Source organism: Lotus japonicus, chromosome 4 (genome assembly GCF_012489685.1).
Source record: "Lotus japonicus ecotype B-129 chromosome 4, LjGifu_v1.2".
NCBI classification, from domain to species: Eukaryota; Viridiplantae; Streptophyta; class Magnoliopsida; order Fabales; family Fabaceae; genus Lotus; species Lotus japonicus.
In genome coordinates this window covers 41,146,639-41,162,911 of record NC_080044.1, presented here as the reverse complement: position 1 = coordinate 41,162,911, position 16,273 = coordinate 41,146,639, and the positions used below count along the sequence as shown (strand labels likewise).

The 16,273-nt window shown below is 39.6% G+C and overlaps 1 protein-coding gene across 3 annotated transcripts in view; it reads left to right on the top strand.

The window, feature by feature from the left end:
• Positions 1-12,556: 12,556 nt before the first annotated feature.
• Positions 12,557-16,273, top strand: part of LOC130714461 (alpha-amylase 3, chloroplastic-like) — a 46,814-nt gene continuing 43,097 nt past the window's right edge. For 2 of the 3 annotated variants that reach the window (XR_009011287.1, XR_009011288.1), the window contains exons 1-7: positions 12,557-12,913; positions 13,114-13,244; positions 13,403-13,457; positions 13,560-13,682; positions 13,835-13,955; positions 14,572-14,927; positions 15,532-16,214. Coding sequence is in view for 1 of the 3 variants with exons in the window: in XM_057564354.1 (XP_057420337.1) it covers positions 12,644-12,913; positions 13,114-13,244; positions 13,403-13,457; positions 13,560-13,682; positions 13,835-13,955; positions 14,572-14,927; positions 15,532-16,214 (1,739 nt within the window). In the remaining 2 variants the exon portion in view is untranslated. The remainder of the gene's footprint in view (positions 12,914-13,113; positions 13,245-13,402; positions 13,458-13,559; positions 13,683-13,834; positions 13,956-14,571; positions 14,928-15,531; positions 16,215-16,273) is intronic. The other variant, XM_057564354.1, reaches the window with a different exon arrangement.

Genomic DNA, 16,273 nt, shown 5'->3' with positions numbered 1-16,273 from the left:
CTTCTTCTTTTCTGTTTGCTTCTTGAGTTGCTTTATTTAGAGCTTCAAAAGCTTTCCTTTCTTCAACAGCTCTCTTAGCATCCATTTCTGTGTCCAATTCTGCCTTTCTGTCTTCAGCAGCCATGATGTAACATCTCATACTCTAACCAATCTGGCGATGACCTTTAGTCGATGACTTAACCCTAGAACTAGGAACAAACTAGGATTAGAACTCTAACTAAACATGAGTAAGTATGAATATATATATATATATATATACATATATATATTATATACGTGTATGTATGTGCTTGTGTGTATATATGTGACCTAATTTTTGTACACGATTTACGATGCGATGATAGAAAGTCGGTGTGACGATTAGATCGAACCGACAATCAAAAGTACCAAAGACATGGTCGTCATAACTCCCACTTAGATGAGAGACTCGAGTATATGAAGATAGGAAGCTACTCTGATCGAATCTCTTGACAGCAGAGATACACTGTCTCAGATCGATCGATAGTCGAACCAACAAACCAAACCCTAATAAGTAAGATGGGTTAGTATTAAGCATTCAGAGGGGAAATACGCTACTAGAAAACCCTTAGCTGTAGAAAATGATGAAGCATAGTAGCCATTTTGTCCCGACTTGAAGACAGAATAAAATAATTGACAACCGGTGCCTTAGGTTACTATTCATCCATGATGACACACTACTATTCATCAATAGTGTAAGACCCTAACCTTGACTATGTAATGCTTAAGTGATTTATTCAATAAAAATGAAGTTTGTAGTGAAGTTTGACTTTATTGCTAATCTGTCTGTGACCTTGTATGAATTTTTAAGAGGTCTTAACGACCTTTTCTGGAGAAGCTTCCTTCATGAGAGTTGTCGCTCTCTGAGTTAGCTAAATTCTCCAATTGGTTTCGTGTCAATCCGATATCTGTAGCCCAAGATAATTGAATTTTTGTGAGCGAAGGTCTGGCTGTACAATGCCAGCGATTTTTGTTGAAAATAATAACTTTTGAATTTCGAATCTACCTTTGATTTTAGAGAAAGTGGGAGGGTTTTATTTGGGTTCCAGGTCTGATTACTTGGAAATTAGTGGGTCAAGAGAGTTGACTTGGATCGGGCTTGAAAGAAAAGAAAAAAAAGCCCTAGCCCTTGAAGAGGGGGAGGCCGCGGGCTTAAGAGGGTTTGGGGGGGGGGGGAAGGGTTTTCTTTTCACACAAGTCTGAAGATAGAAACCCTTGTGCACCTCTGCAACACGTAAAACAGAAGAGAGTAAGTGAGAGAAGTCTCCTTCTTGCACCCTTGCCGCCGCCGCTTGCACCCTAGCCACCGCCGGCCGTGTACGTGCGAGAGAGAGAAGGGAACGCGAGCGAGAGAGAGAAGAAGGGAGACGCGTGGGAGAGGAAGGGAAAAACCAGAATTCTACTCTTCATCTTCATCCTTATTTCAAGCCTAAAGGCCAAGGTAAGGGCTGGTCTAGGAGGGGTAGGTTGTTAGGGAGTCTTGACATGAATTGCCATGCATGAATCTATGATTATGGTGGTTTTGCATGAGGGTTTGAGTTTGTGATGCTTGCTGTATTTTTGCAACATGATGCCATGCTCCACTATACTCTAAACTATTTACTTGATTGGGATCTTGATGACATGTGAAAATTACTTGCATGCTTGCTAAATTGCCATGCAAAAATTGTACATTATAACATGATGGTTGTGTTGTGATGAATTCTGAATTGCTTGTATGATTAAAGTATGTTTTGGGGCTGTATTAGGACCATGTGATCAAAGAGAAAGAAAAGAAATTTTTTTTGAAAACCCTAAGGTCCTATTTATGGTTCGGCCAAACCCTATTTTTGGGGGTTCGGTGAATTCTTTTCTTTCGCTTGGATGCATGAGTCTTACGATGTTTTACCTGATGGTTTTGCCACGATTTGACATGCATGAGGATGTGTTTTATGATGTTCATTCGAATAACTGTTCAAAGGGTCGCTCACCTAGCTGTAATTCCCGATGTGACTGTGATTGCTCTATCGTTATATTTATTCGATGCATGTGTAAGACTCTAGGATAATATTAGAGCCTTCACAAAGAGAATGAGATTAATCGCTTGCAAGTAAACGAGAAATAATGGAACATAGGTCTAGGTGAGACTATGTACCATGAGAACGATGGTGCCGTTAGAGACAAACGGTAGCTTGCACGCGAGGGAGATTTTGTGGATCATTGCGGCTCCACGTGATTTGGTTGACTGCGGTCACCGTGAGACTTGTGTTTGTGGATCATTGCGAATCCACGTGATTGTATATCTGCGGATGTATGTGATTGGCCAAAGAGTTTTGGTGGGTTGTGTGATGTGAGGATGCGCTAGTCTAACTGACTAACTGTCATAAAACTTAAATTACATAAACGCATGATTACTGTGCTTTATGATATGGATTATGATTATGTAATTTGCGATCTGACCCTTGCACTACTTGTTTATTTGTTTTGTTGGGGGGGGGGGGTAGATGACCACGAGGGTAGATGACCACGAGGGTATCAGCGACGACCCTCAACTGGGAGATGAAGCTCTATGATGAGGAGCGGGACCGAGCCTGGACGTCCGACACGTCCGGGATTCGTCGTGTGTATGTCGGCGATATCAAACTAACCGGAAAAGACCAACAGGGCAAGACAGTGGAAGTTCAAAGGATAACGGGGAAGATCAGGATGTCGTATCCTCCGCCGAGGTCTCCCTACCCCGAGGACGTTGGTTCTCAAGTCGCTTCGGCCGAGTCTGATCCATCCGAAGAGGTACATGCTGAGGTTCAGAAGCCATTGGAGCCAGTTGCGGTACCAGTGTAGACGCCAGTGGAGGAGCCAAGGCTAGAAGACAACAAAGCCGAGGACGACCAGATTCCTGTAGTGCCAAACATGTGGGAAGACCATGATGCCTGTTGCATTATGGGTCTCTATGACTTTTCGTTGGAGCCACTGCTCGTACCTGTGTCACCTTTGAAGAAGCGACGTATGAACGAGGATCTCTTGAAGGCTGAGATTGTGGAGATCTCTAGCGATGAGGAAGACTGAGTCGAGGAGTGATGCACTTAGGTTTTTCCGGGAACGAGATATCGAACTTATTTATTTACTTTCATTTTGTTGAACCCTTTTTATTATGAGTTTAATACTTTTATTTCGGTTGTAACCCATTTTGAGGATTTGAAAATGTGGTTTTTCACACATGGGTGTGGCCACCGTACTATGCTTTAATTACAATGTTTAATTTTGGTTAAGTTGTTTATCCGTTTTATTCCATCGTTTAATATTGGTATTTTCACATCCGAACTTAAGAGGTTTCAACTAAAAAAAATCTTTGTCACTAAGAAGGTTTAATTAATTAAGCGACGAAAATTCTTTACGAAAATACACGTGATTAGTTACTGTGTGACACTCGAGAAATCGGGGCGTTACAAATAGTAAGCACCATGATGACTTCTAGTTCCCATAAACCCTTCCTAAATAAAGCCTGGACGTGATCAGACCTGCAACAACTCCTGGAACCTTGTGATAATCAAGCTGCATGAAATTCTATAGGTGGTGCAACTTGGATTAGAGCTTAAACTTGATTTTCAAAAATTACTAGCTTTCAGCTTATATAATGGACCATTCTGAAGCCCTTGAGTCCTCAACTTTTCATACCAAGTCCCAGAGCGAGCCAAGAGTGACCAGAGAGCCCTGAAAGAGAGGAAACCCAAGGAGAGCTTCACAAGCTTCTTCTCTTCGATTCTCTCAATTCACTGAGTGTTAGAGTGTAATTTTTGAATCATTAAGTTCTTGAGAGGGTAAGGAATCGATCTGGGTTATTTTTGCCAAGCTTTGAGCAAGGGAAGCTCATAACCGAGAAGAACCTGCAACTTCGGCGAGCGTTTTCCAGAATTCAGCGAGTTCTTCAACCTGTAACTCGACATTCCTCATGCTCTAGACCTCCATAGCAACACCCATTGATACCAAACTCATCACCATAACATGTAGATCAAGTTCCAGTGCCCAGAACAGCTTGGACGTGACGATTTGGACAACTCCGGTCGTCTTCTCCGACGAGTGTCGTCTTCTCTAGCGAGTGAGTTTTTGCAACTCGCTCATTTTCGTATCATTTTCGCTCCAAAACATATCCTTAAGCATGTTAGAACATTTTTAGGAAGCTTTAGAGCAGTTTAGAGCCATGAATCGCTAGGAATTGATGGAACCAATATTCAAATTTTGAAGCTCAAACCCGTTATCGGGTTGAGCTTCAGGCCTCGAATTGGAGTGTCAAATTGATTAGTCTATGCTTCTGGAACATGGTAGAACCTTTTAGGATAGGTAGAATTGAAGATAGAGCTCTGAGGTGAAAACCCCCAAATGCACCTCTCGGCTGGTTCTAAAATTGGCTAATTGAGGTAGCTACAGTGTCCAGATGCCTCTGAAAGTGGTCTAGTTGAACTCATAATGTGGAAAACTATAGGAATAGGCTACTGGAAGTATGTTAGAAGCTTAGGATAGAATTTCTTAATTTGCAAGTAAGCTTATGACTAATGGAATTTTTTATTAAGTAGAATTAAGCTTGATTTGCATAATCTGACTTTAGCTAAGGACTAGGGGACTAATTCTAAATTATTAAGGACCTTAGGATAATCAGAGGAAGGTTTAGTAATAGTGACAAAGACCTTAAGGATTGAAAATAAACTTAGGAAATGACTAAGTGTAGTTAAGCCCTAATTAACCTTAATTAAGTGATTAGAGAGCATATTATGACTTATATGACCTATGAATGCAGGCTTGGAGCCTCAAGACTCTCAGCCACTAAGAAATCAAGGTAAGGGGAGTTGGACAAATGCTATTGTTTGCAAATGCTATTGAATTATATGCTTGATGAAGTGATGTTGAATGTTTGCTTGTGATTCATGTTGTGAATTGCTTGTGCATGTTGTATTGCTGCATTGATAGAAAGGGGATAAAGTATGCCATGGGATATGACGATACTTAGGAAATTAGCCTAATGGCTCGGATAAAAGAATTGTCTTATGACAATAAAAAATTAAACATCTGAGGTAGGAGGGTATAGGGAAATAATTCATCGGCTTAATGTGTTATTGATACTTTATTTTGAGAACTAGACCTACCCATCACATATTAGGAATCACCTTAGGGAGATAGATAATGACAATCATAAAAAGGAATTAATAGATGATAGGTAGTAACATTTTTATCAAATCAATTATAAGAGTACATAACCATTGCCGGAATGAATGAGAATTTCCTGCCTTAAAACCCAACTACTTGATCCTCACGGATCTCACCTCCAACCACATTGAGGTGTACTTACTTGAAGACTAAGGTACAGATGTTTGTTTCTAGATCGCTATAAATTATTGAGGAGAATAAGGGGGCGATGGATGATGTTTGTAAACAAGCTTTTGGAGCGACAAGGAGTAGGAAAGTATTATCACTACCACTAATGAGAATGGGAATACAGAGACGCCAATGGTGGTCTTGTTCGGAGATGAATAGACCCGGAACTTACACAATGACTCTACCTCTCCATCAGCTACCGGCAGGGTCCGAGAGGCCGGCCTGATGCAAAGTATCAGGAGTCGCGAAGTTGTGTATTTCTGTATGTGAGCTACTGAGCGATCATGTCTGGTAAAGAGTGGGTTGTAAGGAGTGTCCATATTCTCGAGACGACTTTTCGAAGATTAAAGAAGCCCAGGCTTCGGGCCCTAAAAACATACTCATCACATGATAAATAAAAATAAAAAGGTTGGCGATGAACTCACCATTTGGCAAGAAGTAATGAGAGAAGTCAATTCGAAGGATGAAGGTATAAGGTGATGAAACCCTCATGATATGTTTGATATTGTGTGTGTTTGTTAACGTGCTTGTATTTAATAGTATGTTATCTTGAACTTTATCTTTTGCTTATTTGGCATGTATCTTGTGCAATGTCGCGTTTGACTCACCCTTGCATTATTTTTACTCATAAAGCAGATCACAGGTTAGACGATGAGCCTCCCCCCGGTGCTCGCCATACACGCTGATTTCTCATCCAGCATTGGCTGGTTCCTCGAACCCAACACAGGGTTCTGCTTTTACAATGGATTGACTATGTTATGGTGCAGGGTACCTGGATCTGATGAGCTTGGCTATCCGATGACTATCCCTCTCACATTTTCCTTTTATATGCTAAGGCATGCTAGGAAATTCCGACCGCCTGTTCCTGATCCACCGCCACAGCCTCAGCCGGAGGTGGATCCAGCCCCTCAGTTTGGTGCAGATCCCGATCCGCATGTTGGAGTGGATCTCGTACCCCAGGAGGAGCCGATTCGAGCAGTGCCGATACGAGTCTGGAGTCTGCAGGATCTCTTCACACGCGGTCAGGCGTCCCGAGAGTCTGTGGGTTCTCCGCACCGGAGGATCGTGCCATGCTTTAGGACCACAGCTAGGAAGAGGGTACGATCACCGAGTTTTTCCAGAGATGCCCGGGTCTATAGACAGTGGTTTGTGAGGCTAGATGGTTTGGGAGAAAGGGTACCGGTGCCAGTGCAGGCGGAGGGAAACAGTGGAGAGATGGAGGAGGATCCCGAGGAGGAGGAGATTGGGGGATGAAGCGAACGTTCCGATCAAAGTTTCTATTAGTTTCTTGATTAATCCAGTTTTTATTTGATGATGCCTTGTGGGGACATGTGTATCCTCACTTGAACACTCTATTAATTTCTGTCATTTGAACTCTCTGTAGTGGCTTAGGCCACGCATGTTATGTGTGTGATGCTTTTGTTTGTTGCTAACTTGCTTATCTTAGGGATAAGGTCATCTATCTGAAAAGTTAGAGGGGAACTCTTAGACTGGAAACGGTCTTAGTGGTCTCTGAGTTGGTACATGATTAGGGAAGATTAATGATAACGTAAACACACACAAAAAAAGTCGTGTCGCTCGTTCACGAGTGATAGGATTTGGACGGAGACGTCACTTGTGGAAGAGGGACGCCACACTTGACACTGGCTTCTAAGGCAATATCAGAAAAGTCGTGCATATCTTGGAAACGGTTTTACATCCACTGTTGAAAGTCCGTTCAAAGAGCTTTGACATAGTTCGGTTGATGAGTTGAACTAGTAGCTGCAGAAATATTCCTAATCTTTGTGCAAGCATTAATGCTAAACAAATCAATGCATTCAGTAAGGTTTGTGGGAGTAGGATTATATATGGCAAGCTGAAGTTCAGAAGCAGGTGGAGCAGATAAGGCAAGAGTGGAATCAGGAGCTTCAGAAGCGGGTGCTTCAGAAGTCACAATGTCAGAAGCAGTAGCGATTTGCATCTGATCAAAAGTGTTCTGAGCATATGGAGAATTTACAAGGGGTGGAAATGGTGAATGAGGAGGTTGGGTGATAGGTAAAGCCACTGAAATTGGCCTTGGTTCAGAAGAAAGAGTTTCTTCACTTGAATGAGTAGATTGTGAAGTAGCTGTTTGTGGTGGTGGAAGAGTTGGTGCAGAAGTAAATGCATTGACTTGTGAAACATTAACAATGCTAGCAGAAGGAATAGGTTTACCTGAATTCCGTGCAGAAGTCCTTGCAGAAGTTATGGGATCGGTATGCGTTGCCATATGAGAAGATGCTTCCTTAGTTTCTGCCTTGGGCTTCTTCTTCTTTTTCTGGTCAATATCAGAGGCTTCTGATCATTTGTGCTTCCTTCCTTTAGGAGCTTCTTAAGCAGGAGGAGCATCTGGAAGTCTTTGGATGAACTCTTTTGTGTCCACTTCCAAGTTTTCTTCAGCCATCATCTTCAGATACTCCATAATGGCTTCTAGAGCATCATGCTTGGTCCAGAGGGGGAATCCCTCAACTTGGTTCCTATTCCGGATGATAGCTTCTGGAGCATCATCAGTTGGACTCACATTAACCTTGTCCAGAATCCCCATGTGCTTGAGATTCTTGGCGTTCAGAGCATCTCCAAAAGTGGCAGTGAGATCATTTGTATACTTAGCATCCTCCAAAAATATGACCAGCCCATTTTCAACGAAGAAGTCAGATAGAAATATCCCAAAGGGAATGTAGGATGTGACCTTCTTCTTCACATTGTCAGTGGTTCTGGTCTTTCTCACTGACTCCTTCAGATACATGAACAACATGAAGGGAAGGAAAATCTTATCATACTTCTTCAAACAGTACAGAAGGTACTTCTGAGTAGCGTTGATTGTAAGATCAAGTTTTGATCGAGTAGTACAACTCTATGTTTTGATGATTACAAGTTAACATTTTAGTATGAACAATTATGGTACTCTAACATGTTTTTCTGAGTGTGCTCTTACAGGCTCTGACCTTAATCCAATCTCACACAAATCAGAAGCACTTTGCTTAAAGAGTGACCCAAGCAACGCTTTCGCAATCTCTATGTTCAATCTGAACAGTAGAAAAGCTTCAGAAGATCTGAAGTTTATCAAGCTCTGATGTGGACTCAACTCACTTGAAGTTCTGAAGATCCAGACGTTCTGACAACCCAGACACTCTGAAGGTTCAGATGTTCTGATGGTGTAGAAGACTCTGAAGATCCAGAAGCTGAAAAGTGGAGACTCTGAAGTCCAGAAGCAAAATGGCTCTGAAGACCAAGAACTTCCCTCTGAGTTCAGAATCAGAAGGTCCAACGGTCAGAGGATCCATGCTTCTCTCTGACTCTGATCAACGAGCTTCACAAGTTCCAACACGAAGCATTCCTCTGATCAGAAGTCTACAAGGTTAAAGGTCAAGCCACTATCCATAGTACAAAAGCTGATGTACTATCCTGACGACCTAACCTAACATTCTCAGCCACAGCAGAAGCTGGAAATTCCAGATCTGCCCTCCAACAGTAGCATTCCCATGCAGCGTTCAAACCCTAATCCTTGGAGTATATATAGAGGCTGAAGATTGAAAGATGCGGTTGGAAGAATCTCACACGCGCAAGCTATATTCAAATCTTCTAAGCATTCTTTCTTCATTGAACTCATTGTGTTTACTACAAGCTTTTGAGAAGCAATTTCTTTGTAAACAATATTTCTTAAACAGTTGTTTAGTTACCTTTAGGAGATCAAGGTTGATCAGATCCTAGAGAAGACTAAGAGAGTGAATCTTAGTGTGAGCTAAGTCAGTGAATTGTTAGTCACTTGTAGGTTTCAAGTGCAGTTGTAACAATTATCTGATTAGTGGATTGCCTTCATTCTAAGAAGGAAGAAATCACCTTAACGAGTGGACTGGACTAGCTTGAGTGATTCATCAAGTGAACCAGGATAAAATCCTTGTGTGCTTTTCTATCTCTTATCTTAAGCACTTTATTTGTTCACGAAAGATTTGCTAAAATCTTAAGGTGGAAGTTTTATTCTGAAAACGTTATTCAAACCCCCCCTTTCTACCGTTTTTCATACCTTCATTGATGTAGTCTGCAGAGTTGGTGGTTGGCCTAGGATTGATGTAGGTTAGAATAATCATATGCCAGACTCTTTGGTCAGAAAACAGATCTTTGACCTTATAATCTGTCTTCTTTGATTCAAAGGTAGTGAAGATCGCCTTGTTGACAGTTCCCTTGATCAAAGAAGATTTGTTGTCAAAAACAGAAGCTTAGCAATAGATTTCTCAGTAATGGTTATCCTCTGCTCGAGAACATGTGAGACAACAAAGTTGTCATCACAGTCTGCTTGTCTCAAGAATTCCTTTACCAGCTTTTCATAGACATGACCATGAAGCCTTGCAAAATAGGTCTCCCAGCCTTGAGCAGTCATCTCTGCTCTTAGATCAACTCCATTTTCCTTCATGTTGTTGAAGTCCTCTCGAGGTTCAGCATGAACAACGAGTTCTGGAACACTGAGAATGCAAGTGACAAAGCTTGGTCTTTCTGTGATTGGCGCAACTTCATCCTTTTCAGAACTGGATTTGGGTGGAACAGTAGATGAAGAGCTGGCGGTAGAAGAGTGTAACACATGCGTAGGGAAGACAGGGCCATCCGCACTGTCAGATTCTTCTTGGGCTGTAAATTCCTTGTAGAATTGTACGGTTGATTCTTGTTGAGGATTCATGTTGAAGTCTTGAGGGAGATGAAGAACACGAGAGAGAACAGACGGTTTGAGAAAGATGAGAGTTTGAAAATGTGTAAGTGAGTGGTGATCGTGTGTGAGATCGTGGGTAAGTGAATAATTTTGAAAGTAACCGTTGAGAATTTGGAAAACTAAAAGGTAAAGTTAAAAATTAACGGTTAGAAATTAATGGTAATAATTAATTTCAATGGGTTTCAATGAGTGTATTTTGAATTGCAATTTCTTAGCTATTTCTTCCTTTCTTCAGCCTTTATATACTCCAAGCTTCAAGTGATGTTTCCGTTGAAAGATTCTATCTATTGGAGGGCAATTCTGGAATTTCCAGAATCGGTCGTGGCTGATCCTCGTTAGGTAGGAGGTCAGAATATTACAGTGCTCTTGTATTTTTTATAGTGACCCATGCCTTTTGCTTTTGACTTCTGATCTTCTGAGGCGCTTCTCATTGAAACAAGTGAAGCTTCTGATCAGAGTCACGAGGTAGCTTGGATCTTCAAAGCTTCAAGTCTTCAACATCTAGACCGTTCACTCAAAACTTCTGGTCTTCAGAGTAGAAGCACTTGGTCTTCAGAACTAGCTTTCTTTGGGTCTTCAGAGTCTTTGAGCGTTCACTCAGAACTTTTCGTCTTCAGATTCTTCAGCACTTGATCTTCAGAACTCGTTATCTGAGCTTCGTCTTAAGAAATTCTGAAGGAAAATTCTACTGTTCATCAGAACGTAGTGAGTGCAGAAGCGGATCATTGGTCAATGTTTGGTCTTTGACTTCTGATGAATTCATCTTTAAATTACAATGAGAACACGTTTGTCAAACACTTAAAAGACAAACATTAGAGTACCAAAAATTTTCATCCACAAATATATACTTGTTATCATCAAAACCTAGAGATGTACAACAGAACCAAAACTTGGTCTTACAATGGTAGTTTGTTATGAAGCTTTAAAGCCAATTCAAGATGTTTAGTGTTGATAGCTGGTTTGCTATGGCATGATATATTTCTCTACTCTGATGTGCTGACAAGTTGTTCTCAATTCAGAGGAGTTATGTGGTCTGTGCAATCTCAGATGTGGTTATATGTTGTATTAACTGAATTTGACAAAGGGGGAGATTGTTGTTCCTATGTTCTTAGTTGTCTACATTTTAGCTAAGATGTTTTATGTATTAAGATGTGGGACAAGATGTTCTGTCATCTGTGCACAACATATGTCCTTGCGGAGCAACTGTGGGTGACACCCATGTCTAGAAGCTTTGGATTGTTTTGCGTGATCAACAAGTTAGGGTTGTTGAAGGAGCTTCCGCGTGTTATTGGGAAATATATCAAGTGTAATCAAATCTGCTGAAGATGATTTGATTTGGTTTGAATTGTCGAAGTTTATATCTTTTTGGTCAAATCTTAGTTGAAAAGATTTGATACTAGTTTGAAAAGATTTACTTCCTGTTTGTGTTATGGACTTTGAGGTTGTTCAAGCCCGTTGAAGACATGGCCTGAAAAACTACTATATAAGAAGACCTAAACCTAGTTGCTAATACACGAGCTTTGATCATAAGAGTTTAGGGTTTTGTTATTGTGAGTTCATATTGTTCTTTGTTCCTACCTTAGATGTTTCACTTGTTATTCCTTGGCTAAGGTTTTCGGTGTGTTAGTTATTTGTTTTTTCTTCAATCTTATTGTAAGGGATCAATCACTGTGGCAGTGATTGTGAGAGAAAGTGAGAGGGACTCTCATACTTAGGGGGAAGACTAAGTACAAAACACTGGGTAGTATTAGGGGACATGGGTATTAAGCAAGGTTTGCTTCTGTAAAACCATTGTCCCAATACACTAATTGTGGATTTGCTTTCTCGGGTGAAAACCCTCTAGACGTAGGTAATGTTGCACCGAACTAGGTTACCAACTCCTTGTGTTTAGCTTTACTGTTCTGTTTCTTTACTTGTTAATCTAAAGTTTTATGTGCAATAAGTTGTACGCAATGTCCTAGACATTTGGTATAATATATGTCCAACAGTTGCTAGAATTTAAGTGGTGAGTGTGGGCTATAGCAACGTATAGAAGAAGAAGATGGTGATGTTGCGTGAAGGAGAAAGAGGCATGGTGGCATGGGTGGTGGTCGTGAATAGATAATAGGAAATGAGTTGATAAAAAAAAGAATAACTATTAATTATATTCAAAAAAGCCTCGTGGAAAAGCTGACAGACTAAAAAAACATGACACATCAGACAGAAACACATTTTATGATCCAATTTGGTTAAAAAAAATTAGCATCTAATTTAATGCGAAATTTTTTTAGGGACTAAGTTTGATTTCCTTTACAATTTCAAGAATCAAAATAATATTTAAGCCTTAAATAAAAGTGGAAATTGTGTTGTTTCGAACGAAGTTCAATCTCATCTATGATCTATCCCTAGGAAAATTAATTATTTAAAAATAATTAAAAAATTTCAAAAAAATCAGTGTCCACATTTACAAGTTGGTGCGAGCTAAGAGGGGTGTGGATCAATGTTCCGTTTGGAGCATTTATAACCTCTTCCTTCTCGTTTACTTGCAGAATGAAGAACTAGAAGAACAACAATACCACCATGAACATCTCCTCCACCAGTGTTTTCTCTGAGCCACTCTTCAAATTCACCCTCACCCACTTCCGCAGAGAACTTCCTCCCATTCACAATCACCGTTTCAAGCCCAAGTTATTTTCTCTCCTTGCCTCTTCCAACCACCATTCCACCTTCTGCAACTCCTCGCCACCCCACAGGTTTCAAGCTTTTGCGACAAACACTGATACCCTCGAGTCCCTTCAGTCCGCTGATGTCCTCTTCAACCAGACTTTCCCCATCAACAGAATTGAACTGGTCTCGTCTCTCTCACCTTATTATTATTTTTTTTTGCTTTTTGCCATCAAGCAGAAAGGTACTACTGAAAAAGTTTTAATTTTTTCTCGTGCTTGTACTTCCGAAACCTAAAAGGCAAAGAGCTTTCTATCTTCAACTTTATTTTAATTTTGCGTTTGGCATTAATGGGATTTGTCTCTGAATTGAAATGGAATCTGCAGTTGGAGGGAAAGATCTTTGTAAGACTAGATCAAGGGAAGGATTTGAAAAATTGGGAGCTTACCGTTGGTTGCAGTTTACCAGGGAAATGGATTCTTCACTGGGGAGTTTCCCGTCTGGATGATGCTGGAAGGTATAGCATGTTAAGCCAAGTGTTTGAATTTGCTTTCTTTCAAATTTTGTGATATCTCATGGTTGTACTTTATTTGATTCACATTATTGTTAGATCTAAATCTTAATGTTGGTGATCCAATGGAAATATATGATTATGATCTAAGTTTGATTCTGCAGTGAATGGGATCAACCCCCTGGTAATATGATACCCCCTGGATCTGTTCCGATAAAGGTACAATGGTTTCATGACTTCTCATGATCATATGAAACACGTTCATTGTTGCCAATTTTCGATGTAGAAAGTTAAAGTTTGAGTATGAAGTGAAAATTTCAGGACTACGCAATAGAGACACCTTTGAAGAAATCATCGTCATCTGGTGAAGGAGATACTTCTCATGAAGTCCGGATTGATATTAAACCTAACAATGGAATTTCAGCGGTTAATTTTGTTCTCAAGGTTTACTTTTCTTTCAGTTAGTAATTTGATATGTTAGTTAGTGTTGGATATGTAGTTTACCAAAAAACCATTTGACCAAACCCCCCCCCCCCTCCCCCATGCATTTTCATTATTTTTTCTTCTTTCCAATTTGATTGCTACGGTCAATGTAGGACAAGGAAACTGGTGCTTGGTATCAACACAAAGGAAGAGATTTCAAGGTTCCTTTGGTTAACTACATCAAGGAGGATGCTAATATAATTGGACCTAGAAAGAGCTTTAATCTTTTGGCAGGTTTTTTGAAAGTTCAATACCCATCATGATTCTTTTTGCTTCTTCAATAAACTATTTTCTCTCACTTCTTAAATTTGTACTATGTCATTGCTTTATTTTCTGTTACTGTCGAATAAATAAAAAATGCATCTTTTACTGTTTCCATATATTACTTTTGATGTTGTATAAATCATAAGCTATTCTTAATATGCTTATAGATAATGAACTGTAGAGTGGTCAATACTCAGCTGTTAAAAATGTTGCAACATGGATCACATGTTGACATAAAGCCTAGTCATTTACCTTTAAAAGAATATTCCAGCAAAGAAAATAAATAGTAGATCATGGTTGCACTTGATATATTCACTTTTATAGTATTTCCATTTTTACATAGGGAAAGTAAGAATATGGTTGATAACTGCTTTTTTCAGAAGAATGAAATTTGGTCATATCCTAACATCAACCTGAAATTTTATCTACTTAATTTTGAAAAAGATCACTCATCAAGCTTATAATATTTTTTAGCGATGCTCTTTTTCTTTTCTTTTAACTTCTTATCTTTTTATTTATGTCATCAGAACAAGTTTTTTAGTGATCATGAACTCAGATATGTGTCATGGTCCTTCCTCACTCACAGGGGCCTTGGGACAGATACCTAACATTCTCCTGAAATCAGAAGCAACACATGGCAAAGTTCAAGATAACAGCAGTGAATCCAAAAGTCCAAAACAAGAAAGTAGTCAACTGGAAGGTTTCTATGTAGAACTGCGAATCACCAAGGAAGTTACTATCAATAACTCTATCAGTGTCTCCATTAGTAAATGCTCTGAGACAGCTAAAAATCTTTTGTATTTAGAATCGGATATACCTGGAAATATCCTGCTTCACTGGGGAGTTTGTAGGGATGATGTGAGAAGGTGGGAAGTTCCCCCTGCTCCACATCCACCAGAAACAGTACCATTTAAAGACAGAGCTTTGAGAACTCACTTACAGGTAGAGATCTGACAAGTTGTATAGGTTACCGAATATATTACAATATTGTTGCTTCATTGGAGATGGTTCGATACTAAGATTCTTCATAATATTTTAAATCTGATTTTCCATCCATTTTCAAATTGTAATAATTAAATAAATCACAAAATATGGTCTGTTCTTATCAGACTATAAAAGTTGAGACTATGCTTCTTTCAATATCTGAAGGAATTAACCTTCGTGTCTTTCCTGTTTTCTCATAGTCAAATGTATCTTCTATCTTTTTTAAAATGTCTTCACCATTTCTTTGACTATTTGGTCCACTGTCTATTCACCATTGCTTTGTACCCTTTACCCACCTCATTTATTTTACTGCACTTCTTTTTCAAATGCTAATGTTATATAAGATATCTGTTGATGAATATATCTTAATTATGATTGAAATGTTGAATACATGATATTCAAGCAACTTTTTTTTTTCTGAAGGCTATATTCACTTGCTCTTCCCCTTTCCTTCTTTTGCTTTAAAAACTTGAAAATTTGGGATACGTCAGTTAGAATAATATTGCAGTTACATCTGCTTCTGTGTTTGATGATAAATTTCCATGTCCATCCTCTTTTGCAGTCAAGAGACAGTGGAGAGGGAAGTTCAGTAGAGATCTCATTGGAAGAAGAATTTTCAGGATTTCTTTTTGTTCTTAAGTTAAATGAAAATACATGGTTAAATGACAAGGGAAATGACTTTTACATCCCTCTCCCCAGTTCTAGTAGCTTAATAATTGGCAGCAAAGAGGAACGATCAGAAGGTGTGCATATGGAAGTGACTGAAAAGGCAGGTGAAGAGGAATCAACCTCTGCGTTTACTGACGGAATAATCAATGAAATAAGTCATTTGGTAACAGACATTTCCTCTGAGAAGAGTCGAACAACGAAATCCAAAGAAGCACAAGAAAGAATTCTTCAAGAAATTGAAAGGTTGGCTGCTGAAGCTTATAGTATCTTCAGAAGCTCTGTTCCAACTTTTTCAGAGGAAACTATTATGGAATCTGAGGTTTCTGTGGAGCCAACTAAACTTATTTTACCTGACACGCCTCTAAAAGTATCATCAGGAACAGGCACGGGGTACGAAATATTATGCCAAGGGTTTAATTGGGAATCTCATAAATCTGGAAGATGGTACTTGGAGCTTAAAGAGAAAGCTGCAGAACTAATGTCTTTAGGCTTCACTGTGATTTGGTTACCACCACCTACAGAATCTGTTTCACCAGAAGGATACATGCCAAAGGATTTATACAATTTAAATTCTAGGTAAAATCCTTTTAGAGTTCAGATTATTTCATAGTTTTGAGGGCCAGTTATCATTAAAT